This window comes from Artibeus jamaicensis, unplaced genomic scaffold (genome assembly GCF_021234435.1).
Source record: "Artibeus jamaicensis isolate MK-2021 breed Jamaican fruit bat unplaced genomic scaffold, CSHL_Jam_final scaffold_537, whole genome shotgun sequence".
In the NCBI taxonomy this organism is placed as follows: Eukaryota; Metazoa; Chordata; class Mammalia; order Chiroptera; family Phyllostomidae; genus Artibeus; species Artibeus jamaicensis.
The window spans coordinates 4,581,169-4,597,579 of record NW_026522047.1 but is presented as its reverse complement, the minus strand read 5'-3'; the positions used below and the strand labels follow the sequence as shown (position 1 = coordinate 4,597,579).

At 42.7% G+C, this 16,411-nt stretch overlaps 1 protein-coding gene across 2 annotated transcripts in view; it reads left to right on the top strand.

Annotated features, from left to right (window-relative positions):
* The first annotated feature begins 1,601 nt into the window (after nucleotides 1-1,601).
* BBS7 (Bardet-Biedl syndrome 7) overlaps nucleotides 1,602-16,411 on the top strand; it is a 29,492-nt gene continuing 14,682 nt past the window's right edge. The window contains exons 1-10 of one of the 2 annotated variants that reach the window (XM_037129889.2): nucleotides 1,602-1,791; nucleotides 3,061-3,126; nucleotides 6,527-6,589; nucleotides 8,171-8,346; nucleotides 9,801-9,987; nucleotides 11,891-11,963; nucleotides 12,383-12,499; nucleotides 13,382-13,512; nucleotides 14,029-14,113; nucleotides 15,385-15,487. In XM_037129889.2, the coding sequence (XP_036985784.1) occupies nucleotides 1,756-1,791; nucleotides 3,061-3,126; nucleotides 6,527-6,589; nucleotides 8,171-8,346; nucleotides 9,801-9,987; nucleotides 11,891-11,963; nucleotides 12,383-12,499; nucleotides 13,382-13,512; nucleotides 14,029-14,113; nucleotides 15,385-15,487 (1,037 nt within the window). In that variant the 5' untranslated portion in view covers nucleotides 1,602-1,755. The remainder of the gene's footprint in view (nucleotides 1,792-3,060; nucleotides 3,127-6,526; nucleotides 6,590-8,170; nucleotides 8,347-9,800; nucleotides 9,988-11,890; nucleotides 11,964-12,382; nucleotides 12,500-13,381; nucleotides 13,513-14,028; nucleotides 14,114-15,384; nucleotides 15,488-16,411) is intronic. The other variant, XM_037129891.2, reaches the window with a different exon arrangement.

The following is a 16,411-nucleotide window of genomic DNA, read 5'->3' as shown; positions in this document are numbered from 1 at the left end:
GGCAAAACCTCATACCCTTCTGTTGGAAATAATTTATCTTCCTAAGAGGCACCTCTTCTCAGGGGGTTAATCCTTGTTTCACAATCATCTGTGAACTCTTCCTTAGTAGACCACAGAACCCAGGAAAGGGACAGCATCTACTCATCCACAGTGTTTCTGTAGGCAGAGCATGCTGTGTGCACCAAGGCAAGACAGATGGACAGGAGTCCAGGAATGTTAGCTCTAGGTCACATCCTGGGTCACCATAGGTCACAGCAGTCTGAGGGTCCCTGAGGCCTTTCGGGGGGGGGGGGTTTGAAATCACGTATTCTCAGAACACTGAAACATTATTTTCCTCCAAAAGCCATGCAGGTTAACACCGCTGTACTTCAGCATGAATCAAAGCAGTCGTTTCAAACTGGAGTACTGATCTCTCTTCTTCATGCCCACATTAGCAGGAAACAAAAGTTTCAGAGAAAAATGTTCACTATGAAGCAGTAAAAATAGGTCATTTTGATTTCAGTCTTGAGTATCTTTTTAAATATCCTGGGTGATGATATGGGAAGTATGCATAAAGCATTTCTACCAAACACCAGAGTACATTAGTTGTCTCAAGGAAAAGCACTGGTGTGATTATTATTTGGGTTGCTAGCTGAACTCATTGCTTTGTTTTCCCAAAAGCACAACTGACAAAGTATGATCATTCAGACTTTGCTATTTGGCATGCATGTCCTTATGAATTGAAGAAGGAAACATCATTTCATGGAAAGCAATTGACATTTGTTGTCAAAGCTTAAAATTTGAGCCTTGACTCACAAATTACAGTTTCACGACATTCATATCCACTCTGAGGTTGGCCACTTTTCAATACTTAAAATCTTTTCTGATGAAATCGTTGGTGACAGTAACAAAAGGGACTTTTGGATGTTGTATGATGAGGCCACCTTCCACATTGCAACCTACCTTCAAAAACTACCACTCGTTGAGTTTGGACCAAATGTCCTTCATATACTTCAAAAAATCCACACATATACGAATAGACTGAATGCAAAAGTAGACCTGGGAATCCCCTATTACTATCCCAGGGGACAGTAAACAGACTTGCAAACAACGCTAGTCTTTTTATGTTTTGTATTTTGGAAAATGTCATTTTTCACTACAATATTCATGCAGTGATTTTATTGTTTTTAAATTTCACTGATACTTTCTAATATAATAAATATCAATAGATAACTCATATAAACAAACGGTCTGTGAGTTCCTCCAAAGTTTTTAAGAATGTTATAAAGGGATCCTAAGACCAAAAGTTTGAGTAGTGCTGCTATAAGCTGACGCCTATAACGATGCATCTTTATTCCTTGAGGGATCCCTTTGCAATGTCTGATAAATAGGTACGAACTTACCCGTCTTCGCTTCAACCCTTTACCTCCCAAACGACTTGGAAGGGTGGCTCAAGACCGCGGTGCGGGTGGAGCGAGGGCTGAGTCTCCGGTCTCCCTGGAAACCACGGTTCCGGAGCTCAATTCTTCTCCGCCTCTGATTGGAGCAGGTCGGGAGAGGGGCGGGGCTCCCCTTTCGACCAGAGTCAGAGTAAACGTATTGACGTCACGCCGGACGCCGCTGCCCCGACACCCAGCGTTGCGTTCGTGCCGCGGCCGTGGGAGCTGGGGTCGTACCTGAGAGGGAGCGACACCTGTGTCCCCTCAGAGGCCTGGCTCCCGGCAGCCCCTGTGCGTCCGGTCCCGGCCGGAGCAGTCCTGCGCCCTAACCGCCGTCATGGATCTGCATTTGCACCGCGCGGATTATTTACAGGTAAACCCGAGGGGGCGGGGCGGGCTCCCTGCGGGGACGCGGTCACTTCTCCCACTGACGTCGTTGCGGTCGCGGAAAGCGGAGCCGGTGGCGACCCGCGGGGCTGCGAGCTGCCCTCCTGTCGCTCTCCTCGGGGGCAGCTCCGGCTCCTTCGCGACAGCCCACGGGGACTTGAAAGAATGTGGCGCCTCGGGCCTCGACGCGAGCCCGCATCCCTCTGACCCCGAGTCGCCGTCCTCAGCCCCTCCCCGGAGCGCCCCCCATTTCGTCCGGACCCCGGGCCAGAGAAGCCGAATCCCCTTGAGGATCCTCAAAGTAGGCCCTGGGCCGCTGAGGACCCAGAGGCTGGGAGGAGGCGGTTGCTATTAGAAACGGCCTCCGCCCGCGGAGCCGGCGGTCCTCCTCTTCCTGCGTCCGCCCCAGCTGCTCGCGCTGCGGATCCCGTTCGGCTGCCCTTCCCGGGAGTCTCGCCGAGCACCCGCCACCTTGCTGGAACCCGGCTGCAGCTGCTCGCCGTGTCCTGCCGCGCTGGTCTCCTACATGCCCTTGAATCGGTCCCCTCTTCTCGGTCTTCCAGCCGCCCCTCCCTCCAGGACCTCCTTCCCGGGCCTTGCCAGATCTCTGTTTAAAACCCCAATCCAAAGACACCCTTTTAAACTTGAACACTCTGGCGCACGGAATAACGCGGAGGGCTGCAGTGCACGCGTATCCGTTCTCGAGGGCCGTTTTCTCCAGCTTGCCCCCAGCTCTCTGTGCGGGGCTCGTGACTGTTTCCCAGGGGTGCTGTTTTCGTCTTCGTGCCTTGTCTAGAATCATCTGCAGCATCAGGTTTACTGGGCGCCATTGCCGTCAGGATGTTTGGTGTTTTAGCAAAACTCTTCTTTGTTGCATTTTTAATAACTACTCTGTTTCCGAAGGTGTTTAAATCACTTTACAAAAACGTTTTAACAACTGTACGAACTAGTAAAAGAAGACTTCTAGAAATATATTTTTGTGAAGTATCTTGTCAGTAGTGGTGCAATTTTTCTTTTTATTGGCTTGACAACATAAATTTCGACAAGGGTAAATTTTACATTTTGGGTCTGTTTCCCGTCTTCTGACGTTTGCAGTGTATTTCATTAGATAAGTTCATTGCTGGTAACAATAACTACTTCCTGTCACTAAGCATTGCAGTGAAAAACAACTGTGATCTGACTCTGCGGATCTCTGGGCAGCAACTCAGATCACAGATGGGCGAGGGCACCCACGGGTGCCGCTGTGTTCCCTTAGGTGGGAGTCACTGCTCAGAAGACCATGAAGCTGCTTCCTGCCACCCGGCACAGAGCCACGCAAAAGGTACTGTCGAGACCGGTTCTGTCTTCTCCTTAGCTCTGACATAGCCAGGGTTGCCCGTCCTTTAAGGGTAAGTTGCTCCTTTCCACACAAAGATGAATTTATTTATTCAATAATTTGAACAGAAGTTGGGATACCAAGGGACATTTACAAATGGTAATCTTCTTAGACATTATTATATACAATTGGTAAGCAATACAAGCAAATTTAATTAAAACTATATTCTGTTTTCCTGGAAATAATTTACTCTGTGTGCACTCGTGTGCCCCAGGTTGCGTATGTGAAAAGAGAATGTAAAACACAGTTGAATATAGAGAAAAATGCTTCTTTAAAACTTGATTATATTTTTAAGAGCAATTAGGTATTTCAATGTTAATTTTATATTTAACAATATTGATTTTTATTGTATATTGATCTTACAGGATGAGATAAGACAATGATCATTCTTAGTAGACTACTAGGATGTTTTCATAGCTACAAAATAAATACAATATCCTGATATATTAACATTTGTCAAGATAAATCAACAGATTTCTGATTGTCATTTATTATATTCAGTCCACTAAATCAGCACATTTCAAACTTTTAGGCCTTAGAACCCTTTTACACTCTTAAATTATTGAAGATCCCAAAGAACTTTTGTTTATGTGATTATATCTATCACAAATATAAATACTTACTGTATTAAAATTCAAACTAAGAAGTATTTAAAATATTTACTACTCTATTTTAAAAGTACTACGCCTATTACATGTTTATATAAATAACATCTGTGTGAAAAATAACTTTTCAAAAACAGTTCAGTGAGAATAGTGGCACTGTGGTACAGTTGCAAATTCTTTCATCTTGAATAAGCAAAAGTACATGGATTCTCTTGTCTGTTTTCCTGTAAGTTTGCTGTGATGTGTTGTTTTGGTTCAGCTACATGAAGTAAATCTAGCTTACACAGATACATAGTTGAAAATAAGGAAGAACATTTAACTAACTTATAGAGATAATTATGGCTCTTCGTATTTGATGCTACCCCTATATTTGACAAGTAGTGATCCCTTAAACATTAGGACTAAAGTGGAATCACAAACCATGTTGATTAACTTTTCATACTTGGATACAGTAAAATTCATTGGTCCATCTTGTGTTTTGAATGGATCTTTTACTCATGCGTGAATTTATAGCATTCTGTGCTGGTCATTGGAGGTTATTGTCCCTTTGAGTTATACAGATCTTCCAGATGTTGACATATTTTATTATAGAATATCAAGCATATCACATCTGTTAGTGTCACTGCTAGTCTCATCAGAAAGGTTCGTAGTGTGAAGCTGCCATTCTCACTGGGCAGACACAGGTCTTCCTAAGTACTGGGTTGGCCAGAAGGTTCACTTGTTCTTTTCCATAAGATGGTTCTGCTAGTGCTTAGCTGTCTTCAACCTCATTCAAAACAATTTTGTTAGGTTGTATAGTGACAGCTGTCATATCGACGTGCATTTAAAAAAATGTCAGAATTGGTGAATTTTTGTGTGGCCATTTTAATACTGAAGATGGAAGGAAGCATGCAACATTTTTGGCATACAGTGTTTTACTATTTTAAGAAAGGTAAAAACACAGCTAAAATGCAAAAAAAGATTTTGTAGTGTATGGAGAAGGTGCTGTGACTGATTGAACATGTCAAAAGTGGTTGGCGAAGTTTCGTGCTAGAGATTTCTCACTGGATTTCTCCACAGTCAGGTAAACCAGTTGAGGTTGATAGTGATCAAATCAAGATATTGAGAACACCATGTGAGAGACAGCTGACATACTCAGAATACCCAGATCATTAAAATTATTGGTAAAAATGAAAAACGTGTCTTTTATTTTACAGAAAAAACAGCAGAATTTTTGGCCAACCCAGTACTTATTTTCCCTTGAAAGCTCAAACTGTACCATATCAGCAAATATTGTCAGTTGTTTTCCTTTGAAATAACAGGCTCACTTCAGTTCTTGGTTGTTCCTTCATTCTTAAACGGGGTGTTTCTTAAAGAAGAGTGGGTAATTCGGCTCCTCGCACAGACAGTGATACAAGCGCTTTTCCGGAAGACCGTTTGGGTGTGCAGGAGAAGTGGATAATGTGTACTTCCTAGTTTCTCATACTAAATGTTAAAAAGACATGTTCAAGGGTTAAAATTTAATAAGATTAATCATTTTTATTGCTTCATGCAGGACATTCTTGCATGAAACTGGATTTTTTCTCCTTAATTCTCAAATGGTGATGAAGAGTATAGATTACCAATATGGTTTGGTGTCATTCTTGTTTCTTGTCAGATACCAGTGATTTTACCCACCATTACTGCTGTACCATCGCTGCAAATACCAACCTAGTGAACAAGGGAAATAAAGACTTAGAAAAGCACTGTTGACCGGGCAGATTGCCCTGCAGGTCATTTCTCGTTGACTTCCAGGTGTCTAGGGACCACTCTTTCGGAATCCTTGGGATAGATTATTTTACAGATTACTGAAGTAGGATATTGTCAGAAATTAAAACCGTAACTATGTCTTTTTCCATCTTTTTGAAGGTCTGTGAATCTGAATATGTAAACATAATTATGTGTGAATATTCACTGTTCTAGGGAGAGAGCCCACAGCCTCCATCAAGCGCACAAAGGGCTTTGTGGTCCGCGTAGAAAGTTAAGAATCAGTGGCCTGGGGACAAAGTCTGCAGTGTCAACATTGTTAAACTTGAGACTTGTTTTATACCCTAACACTTGGCCAATTTTTTATGTTCCTTTGTGCTTAAAAAGAGCATTTATACTTTGATTCTTGGGATGAACAACTTATTTACATACACACTCACATTCCTAAATGTATAAATATGTTCATATATATTAGATCAAAAATAGTTGTTTTTCTAACCCCTTACGTTTTGTCTTCTTGTTATCAGTTTTTGAGAAAGTTGTTAAAATCTCCCTCTGCATTTAAGAATAATTCATTAGTCACATTCAGTAATTATTGAAGCCGAGTGATGGATACATGGGAATTCATTGTATTCGACTTTTGCATATGTTAAAATTTTCTCATTAAAAAGGTTTTAAAAATATCAAATAGGTCAGTCACAACCTTATTTGATAATGTTTTGAAAGTTAATCTTAAATTGTTCTTATGCTCCAGTTAAGGGAAAAAACGTTTACCTCCCCAACACATCTGTCCCTAGTCTCTCAGTCTGTTCGCGTTGCAGGGACAGAACACCTGGCCTGCTGCTTCCACAATGACTCTGCACGCACTTCTCTTTGGCTGTTTCCTGTAACTCTGGAGTTTCTGATTTCTGCTTTTAAAAATCATAATTTATATGCTGAGCATATTGTTTTCTCCATACATAGTTAGTAGGGAGTAATAGTCATAATAATTTTAGATTCTCTTCAATGTGTTACAGGTGGTTATTGGAGACCATGATGGGGTAGTGTTGTGCTTCGGCATGAAGAAAGGAGAAGCAGTGGTATGTGTCGCTTTTTTCCAGGGGGAAAAAAGGAATTTGTAAAAGAGAAACACACTACTTAATGAAGAATTTTAGGTTACAAATGTTCTAAAATACAGTGAAACATGGTTGTAAGGGAAACAGTTGAAGGACGAGGCTACAGCCGTCACAAGAGTCACTTGCCAGATATTAGTCGAACACCTGTGGCAGCCGGGGTGATTTATCAGTTTTCCAGGCTGTAACAAATTACTGCAAACTTAGAGGCTCAGCCCAGCACGTGCACTGCTGTCTCAGCGTTTCCCTGGGTCGGGAGTCTGGGCCCAGCGTTTCCCGCGGCTGCCCTGTAGATGTCAGCCAGACGCAATTCCTGTCCCGACTTGGAGCCCTACCCTGGGCTCACGGGGTTGTCCTTGCTGTTGTAAGACGGAGGTCTCCACTTTATAGCTGTCTGTGTGTCAGGGTGGTCTCGGCATCGTGAAGCCCCCACAGGTCCTTGCAGTTGGTCCTTCCACAGTCTCTCTCCCAACACGGGGACTCACTGCTTCCGAGTAGCGGAAGGATCTGTGGGGTCTGCTGGTGCGGAGTCTTACAGAGCACAGTGTAGCCTGGAGTGACTGTCCCATCACCTCCGCCACCTCCAGCAACCTCATCCAGGGTCTGATTATCACGTGGTCACTTCACAGATCATAGTTTACAAGTGATGGGTTCTAGGTGGGAACTTTCGAACGCACTACATTGTATATGGAATTTGCAAAAAGATAAAGAGGGTGGAGCTGTCAGAAACTTAGCATTTCCATCATTCATAATCCTCTCAGATATTTTAAAGTCACAGGGGCAGGGAGGGGAGGTGAGAAGAAGAATCTGATGGCAACAATAAAATGGAAACTAAGGAAGAAAAAATTAATCCTAATGTTTCTTATTAAATAGAGAAATAGTAAGTGAAGGTTTCCAGTAAATTATCTAGTTCTTCATTTATACTGCGAAATTTATAAATATTATAAAGAAACCAGGAGAGACTGATTTTTTAAAAGAACTTAAATTGTACAGACATGTCCATTGGAACCAGCTGGGGAATCTTGTTAAAATGCAGATTCTCCTTCTGGGGATCTGGGGTGGGGCCTGAGATTCTGCATTGTTAATCAAGTTAGTGATACATGCTGCTGCTTGGTGAACCCTACTTTGAGTTGCAGGAGTTTAGATTTTTTTAACTTTATTGTTGACACTATCTTTGATGTTCCTCCCCATTTCCTCCCCCCCCACCTCCACCCAGCCCTGCTCCCCCCTGCCCTCTGGCCATCACCTCACTGTTGTCTGTGTCCATGGGTTACGCATGTTCTTTAGCTAATCCCCTCATCTTCTTTCGTCCAGTTCCTCCTCCCCTAGATTTTAATGATGCCATTGAAATATGTGTGGGAGTAAGTATTCCAAAGTTTGAAGATACTTAGCAAAAAACCCTACTGAAGTAAATACATTTGTGTCAAAAAGTATTTCTGTGTGATAGAACCATCATATTTCTGTGAGTTTAAGATCCCAGCACTTTTACAGTAGAGGAAACACTTGCAGTAAACTTGTCTATTTATTTTTCCCCGATGATTTTTGCAGGCGGTGTTCAAGACCTTACGCGGGCGGATGGTTGCAAGACTGGAACTAGGGGGCGCTCTCAACACGCCCCAGGAGAAAATTTTTATTGCTGCAGGATCTGAGATTCGGGGCTTTACAAAAAGAGGAAAACAGTTCCTCTCTTTTGAGACAAACCTCACTGAAAGCATTAAAGCTATGTATGTTTATCTTCTTCTTTATCTTTCTATATACATTTATAATATTTTGGGTAGGTGACAAACGATTAAGTATCTTAAAAGGTTTTCTGGGACATAAAATTGACTAAAGGTATTTTTATTAGTCAGAAATTAAATTAGACCTAGACTCAACATGAAATCAGTTGGTTGTTGAAATATTTCTTGTTAGGACTTTTGTAATACTTATATATTTATGTTTGACTGGTTGGTTCAGTTATGATTCGTGATCAAGGTATAAAAGGAAGAAAAGTGAAAGAAATCTCCGACATTTCAGTTCTGTTTCTTTGCTGCCTCTGGAAGTGGTCCCCACTCGCCTGTCCTTCCCAGCTTGAAGTCTCCATCCCTCTCACTCTTGTCAACAGTAGTGATTGCCGAGAAGCACTTTGGACAGCGTGATGCAAATATAATGCAGATGGATTTCAAAATGAAATTTCAGATCTTGAAAAAGATAAGCAGTGTCATCGGGTTGAGAGAAGTGAAATTCAGAGAACTGCTGCAACTGTGCAGATCCACAGAGCGAGGCCACCCCGGCAGTAATTAAAGCCGCAGAACTCGGGGAAGGTGGTTACAGGGTTCGGAATAAGCTTTGTATGGAATAGAGTTTTAGATATACCCTAGAGGTGGAGAAATAGGTGAAGCCTTCAAGTAAAACCATACTAACCTCTTTATGACTGCATGGGAATAGCAGCTGGAAGTGAAAGATACACACTAATATGTAGTTTTTGACAAATTTCAGCTCCTCCCTTGAAAACTTGATTCAGTCTTAAGATTTTGGAACATCGTTGTGATTATTGCCTAAATTTTATTAAATATAATTTGAGACAAGTTTATTTTCATTTCCTTTTTCAAGATAAAATTCTAAGGAAGGCATTTTTTCCACTGTTTATCATTTAAAGTAGATTATCTTCAAATAGCCTCTTCTAGGCAATACTGGGTTGTGATAAGAAGGCTAACTCTCCAGTTAAAAACGGCCTGAGTTGCAGTTCCCTCCACTGTCCACTAGTTGTGTGCCATTAGGCACGTTACTTAACATTCTTCACCCGGAAAAAGGGATAGTGATGGTCCCCGATTCACAGTGGTTCATACACGTGAATCACTCAGGACAGTGCCTCGCACCTAGTACACATCACAAACAGTTACTTTTTGACACACTGTTTGTCTTCAGATGCAGAGTTATTATCTTGACTTTGTTTTCAGTTCTGACCTCAATTTTTGAGAAGCCTGAGGCCTTTTAAGATCCTCATTTTCAGTTGTAAGATAAGTGTTGTACCAAAAAGCTGGAAATAAAGTGGGGGGAGTTGGGGGGAAAAAACCTGTTCATTAAGGCTGTGATAAAATGATAAAACTGTGTAAATAAACCTTCCATCTCTAAAATACTAGATTTTTATGCTTATTTTTAAAATACGGGTGTTTTAAAGTACTCTGGATGTTCTCAGGCACATATCCGGCTCGGACCTCTTCCTCAGTGCAAGTTACATCTACAGCCACTACTGCGACTGCAAAGACCAGCACTACTACCTTTCAGGGGACAAAATCAACGACGTCATCTGCCTGCCAGTGGAAAGGTTGTCTCGCGTGACACCAGTCCTGGCCTGCCAGGACCGACTGCTCCGAGTTTTGCAGGTGGCTACTATGTGCACTGTTACAATTTTTCCTCAGTTGGGTTAATGAGTATTAGTTAATGAACAGTGTCTCCTTGAGATAAATTATTGATTACTATTGATTTCAATAGGACTTTAAATGTCCTACTGAAAATTATATCTGGGAATTTTAAAAAATATTTTAATTGATAAACTAATTTTTTTTTACTTGAGGCAACTGTGTTCAGATCTTTGGCAAGTTTTTAAGAGAAGGCTTGTGTGGAAAAAAGGATGATTTCCCCACCTGCATGATTTCTGAGCTAATACAGTGAGAATGGAGTACCTTCAAAGAACTATTCTAGGCTTTTATAATAGTTTCCTTCTTTGTTTTTGTTTTATCTTTTCATCACCCTCCCTCTCCCAACAAATCAAATCAAAGGAGAGGCTCTTGGGTTTTAACAAGAGATAGTTGAGATCAGTGTTGTATCATTTGAGTTTATCCACTCTTTATAACAGTATGTGGAACAGAATAAGCCCTCAGTACATATTAGTTAGGTAAGTGATTGATGGTAATATTAAAAACCATAGTTTGCTAAAACAGCTGCTTAAGGCCATTATTAGTAGTAGTACCTGTTATAACTGTGTCTTCTTGAAAGTAATTTTTCAATAAAATACACACACCAGGGCCCGTAAAAGTTTAAGTGTAAGGAACATGTAACAGGTGGTTGAATCGGTTCAGAAACTCGGGCCGTCAGTGGTGCAGTTGAGCAGAGTCCAACCGCTTTTTCTGTGCACTGCTGGCTGTCTCTGGACTGCATAGCAGGTGGCCCTTCGTGGCATCAGCCTTTTCATAACAACAGGAGACATCCAGTGGTTCTGTGAGGTTTGTTCCCCATAAGGTGAAGTAAATAATGCTTAAGGCTCTCTCTGGAGGTAAGAATGATTGATTTCTCCCCTTGTCTGTGCTCCTCCTACACATGAGCTGTTTGAATTCAGCTTTTAATAGGAACAGGCTGTCGTTCACTTAGGGATTGATGTGACTGAATTCTAGGATTCTGCTTCTTTTACAGGAAGTCCATTAGCTTATGAAAAAAATCCCTAAGGATTTATGGAAAGCAGAGAGTCAGTCTCCCCTCTGCCCTGCGCACCCTGGCTCCCATCTGCCTTGCTAGGTGGTCTGCCGCCCCAGAGGGGGCCTTGTTAAGGTGTTCTGCTGTGTTCCTGTAGGTGTATGTGGACAGCTAAATCTTTTCATGCTAGTTTAAATAAAAGATAGAGCATATGGCTCTCTTGTATGGTTTCTGTATATTTAAATTTTTATTGCAAGTTTGCAAATTCTTTATATTGAATGCTTTGTCATAGAAGTTCTTTCCATGGGAGTGTATTTCTGCCTCATTCTTTCCAGCTTCACAGATACCATGCCCTAAAGAAAGGCATTACCAGTGGCCAATGGAAAGAAAGACAAAAGGACCTAACCTGTTCCTGTCCCTAAATGCAGGCCACCCTGCCTCTCACTGCATTGGGTTTGGGGAACACCCAAAGGCGAGGCCAGACTTTCCTTAGGACGGATGCTGGGCCTGTCCAGGTCTCTGAGTGTGCTCTGAGTGGGAGCCTTGGGTCAGGCCAGACGCAGGCCCCGTGCCTGGGGTGCTTCATCAGGGACCTTGACCGGTGTCAGGTTTCAGCAGGCATTTAAAACGAAAAGCATTGCAAGTGGAGAATATTTTAAATATTTTTCATCTTGATCTTTATATTTTATATATTATATTTTAAAGTGAGTTAACGTATGCAAAATTGCTCACAAACACAAGTTAATATTCACAACCTAATTTTTTGTGCAGTTTTATTCTAGAGTTCTTTAGGTGAGTATTGATGTTATTTCTGCATGCCTGTGTTCCCTTAAACTGATGCTCTGTCTCGGTTTTAAAATGCTCGCTCTCCCCCAGGGGTCAGACGTGCTCTATGAAGTCGAGGTTCCTGGCCCACCTGCTGTCCTGGCCCTGCACCACGGAGACGGCGGTAATTGGCACCTTGCTTTTCACAGTCAGAGGGCAGTGCCTCGTGTGCGGTCAGGGTGCTTCAGGTTCCAAGCCATTTCACTGCACTTGAAGTGGAAGTGGGTGGGGACTTGTGGAAGGAACGTGAACCGGAATTGAGGCATGGCCTTGTCTGACCACTTGCCAGTCACTACCGGTCATGAGTTATCAAACTTTGATTTTCAGTTTTCTCATATTGAAGTCGGATGATAAGGAAGAGTTGTACCTCAGATGATTATAAAATCGTGTGACTATGGAACCAGCTTCCCAACTTAAGTTTTCTGTTGTTGCGTACATTATTTTTAAATGAGGTTATTGCATGGAAGTCGGTATATATGAAAATATTTTAATTCGAAAGAGATGAGTGCGGGATAAACATACGGTGACTTTACCTGTAACTAGGTGACTCTGGGGAAGACCTTCTGTTTGGAACATCGGATGGAAGACTGGGACTCACGCAGATCACCGCATCCAAGCCGATGCACAAGTGGGAGATTCGGAATGAGAAAAAGAGGGGAGGTATGTTTTTGATGTAGTTCAGATTCTGCAATTTTTGTGATTATTAAATAAAATATCCTAGATTATATAGTTCATTCTGCTTCATCTGACAAGCAGTCAAGGACCAGCGTGACCAAGTGCACGAGTGCGGCTGAGACGCAGCCAGAGAGGCGGGGTAGGGCCAGACACACAGGCCCCTGTGGGCCTTGGGGAAGGGTCGGATTGTCATCTGCGTGCAGTGACGCGTTAGAGAGTTGTAAGTGGGCTAGGATGTGATCCAGTTCACCGCAACAACCAAGAACATTCCGTGGAAAACAGATTCTGAATGAAGCAGGTCAATACTGTCAGTTAGGAAATTATAGTAGCAGCTGTTGCCATTCATCCTGGCCTGAGCTCAAGGTGCTGGTAGCCTGGACTAGGCTAATGGTCTCGCATGTGCAGAGGAGGCAGAGCAACAGAGTTTGCCAGTGGGTTTGATGTGGAAGTGAGAGAGAGCAGCCAGAGAGGCAGTCTCCAGTGCTGGCCTGAGCAGCTGGGTGGTGTCATATGGAGATGAGGGGGAGGAGTGGGTGCTGAAGAGGGGCGGGGGGGTTCTGCTGGGCGGGGAAGGTCCGGGGTGCAGACGATGCCTCCGAGAAGATGCTGAGTACGGACTCCAATCTGTGAGTCTGCAGCTCTGGAGAGACGACCAGAGCTGGGGACGGGAACTCGGAGGCCACTGCCGTGTGGAAGTGGACCTGGGGGAATGTGGCTGGAAAGGAAAAGGACACCTGAATGTGGTCAGAGTGTTGCTTTGTTTGCTTTTGTTCTCCTTTCCCCATTCCGATTCCGTTGTTCTCTTTTGGTGTGCACTGGACTGCGGTACTAGTATTGTTAGTAACTTACCCCTCGCTGTTTCTACAGGGGTTCTGTGTGTTGACAGCTTCGACATTGTGGGTGACGGGGTTAAAGACTTACTGGTCGGGAGGGATGACGGCACGGTGGAAGTGTACACTTTCGATAATGCAAACCAGCCCGTCCTCCGCTTTGAGCAAGTAAGTTCCTGTTGGAAAAGACTGTGTGCTTGTTGTCAGTCGAGGGGTTAGTTATAGAGATGACTATGATGGTTTGGGTTCATTAAATGGAACATATCGAAATCTCGTGTTTGGCTCCATATGTTGCTGCTTTAATGCTATCAGAATTTTCTCTAGGCTACTCTTGCATTTGAATGTAACAGACTGTTGCCTTCGAGCTGGATAATCAGTTTTTTTTTTTAATTTGGTTTCTAAATACCATATATATATATATCTCTTAGCTACTGTTGTAGCTGAGTGGTACATGCCAACATGTGCATCATTTTCATTGTCTTTCCCCAAATTTAAAACCACTGGAGTTTTCTGACATTTGTTCTGGGTTTTTGCCTTTCTGACCTCGGTGTCTGTGTAGAAAGTGCACATTAGTGAACACGTGTCGATGTCTGTACACAGGAAAGTGAGTTTTGTGGCTTATTGTTGTAACATACCTGAAAGTGCTAGTTACTAATGAAGCGCTTGGTCTTGACTCGGTTTTAGGCGCTGTCTGAAAGTGTCACCTCTATCCAGGGTGGCTGTGTCGGGAAAGATGGCTATGACGAGATTGTAGTCTCCACGTATTCAGGTAAGGCAAATGGTGGTAGGTGCTTTAAGAAAGAGTCGATAATAAAAGGTATACATTTAATACATTGCTTTTGATGACTTTTTAAAAAAAGTATTATTAGTCACTATTTTTCATCCTGATTTTAATTTTTTAATTTACTTTTTAATTGAATTTCTTGGCATGACATTGGTTAATAAAATTATGTAGGTTTCAGGTATACAATTTTGTAATATATTATCTGTATATTGTACTGTATGTTCACTATCCCAAGAAATCATGCTTATCTACAGCATTAAAAACTTTATTGGATAAAAAAAGTCTTGATTTATAAAACAGTTAATGTGTAAATAATACTTTTCAAGAATGCTTGGGTCCTGGCCAGTGTGGCTCATTGTAGCCTAAAGGTTGCAGATTTGTTTCCTGGTCAAGGCACGTGCCTGTGTTGTGGGTTCATTTCCTGGTCGGGTAGGAAAAGCAGCTGGTCGATGTCTCTCTCTCACGGTGATGTTTTTCTCCCTATCTCTCCCTCCTTTCCCTTCTCTCTAAAATCAATAAACAGGTCCTTGGGTAAAGATTTAATTAAAAAAAATAAAGGAATGCTTGGCATATCACTAGTATCTTTAAAAGTTAAGTGATAGTCTTTGCTTTAAAAATAAATTTGTGTTTTGTTACTTAATATACATTTATATAAGAAATAGGTATTTCTTATGAAAAGAGGTTAGTTAACTTAACATGACAATAATTCTTGAAAAGCAATTCTTAATTCATCAGCTATTTTTGTAGTTGCTAGAATATGTTGATTCCATACCTGAAAATTAAAACTATAAATGAAAATATTTTAGGCAAAGTAAATATAGTCTCACAGAATGTTTAAGTACCGTATTTTTAGGACTATAAGATGCTCCGGACCATAAGACACACCCAGGTTTTAGAGGGGGGAAAATTTAAGGCAAAAAATGTAAAATATTTAATAACCTGTGACCCTGCTCCCACCCTATCCCCCCACCCCCCGCACAGTGGGCTAGGTAAGCTACATTTGCACTATAAGACTCACCCCAACTTTCCCCCCAAATTGGGGGGTAGTGCATCTTTTAATCAAAAAAAATACAGTAATTTATTTGTGGTTTGAGTATTTTCCAGTTTAACTTCTGGTTTCTGTTTTGGTTTGGATTTTGAAGAGGAGTAAGTCCTCGGAGTAAGGGAGGTTGCTGCTGATGGACAGAGGGGCGTGTAGCCCGGGTTCCGTCCGACACTGGCAGCACCTGACACACGACTGCAATTCTCCCCCACAGGCTGGGTGTCGGGTCTGACCACGGAGCCGGCGCACCGGGAGAGCGGGCCCGGCGAGGAGCTCAGGCTCAGCCAGGAGATGCAGAGCAAAATTTCTTCCTTACGGTAACTTTGGACTTTGGTTCGCCTGTTTATTTTCATTTCCTGGAGTTGTTGTTTTATTACTTACAGGTACAGTATATTAATTATGTAGGAGGAAATTACACAGTTAATTCATTGATTACTTAATGAAAGTTGATCAGTTTGAGAAAGTCAGCAGTAAGTGCTGAGTAATATTTTGGATTTTAGAAATGTACGTTTTGTATGCTTTATCGTATATTGAGTTTTTCTTAGATCGAGAATTATACATGTTGTTTAGTTGCACGGAGTCGCCGTGTTTTGGTTTTTACAGGCGTTAGGAAGCAGCTGACACGGATGGCACTGTGCCTCCTTCATTCCGTGTTTACTGCCCCCGCGGGCCTTTCTGAATCTCTGACTTTGGCTTATCAGTTGTCTCAGTGGAAACGGGTAATGTTGACTTCCTCTGACATAGGGACTGCTTCTGTGGCCTGGTGAACTTGCCAGTTCCTTTGCAGTAGACTCGAGTAGAATTGCTTCACACAACAAAGAAGCGGGAGTGGCAGAAACTGTTCATGACTGCTCTTCCTACTGCAGTTCTTGCCGAGCTCTGGGAGGAGTGAGGGCCGGTATTTTTGGTGGTAGTTGAGGGTGACAGAAGTGTCCAATGTGGCAAGTGACACTAGTTCATGAAAGCCACACCCCAAGTTCTCCACACGCCGGCTCACCTGAGCTATCAGGACAGCAAGCTGTGACGTTCACGCAGTGAGGATGGCACACAGAGTTGATGACGACTAGCTCCCCTCCTCGGTGCCGTACCTCATCAGTGTCCAGCCCAGTCTGCCCCTCCCGATGTGGCTCGTGAGGAGCTTCTGTCTGTCCTGTTCACTCAGCACCTGGAACGTAGGTGCATGTGATGCACTCGGATCTTCTCCTTGTCACTGTGCACACCCCTTCCAAGGTCCTCCCCAG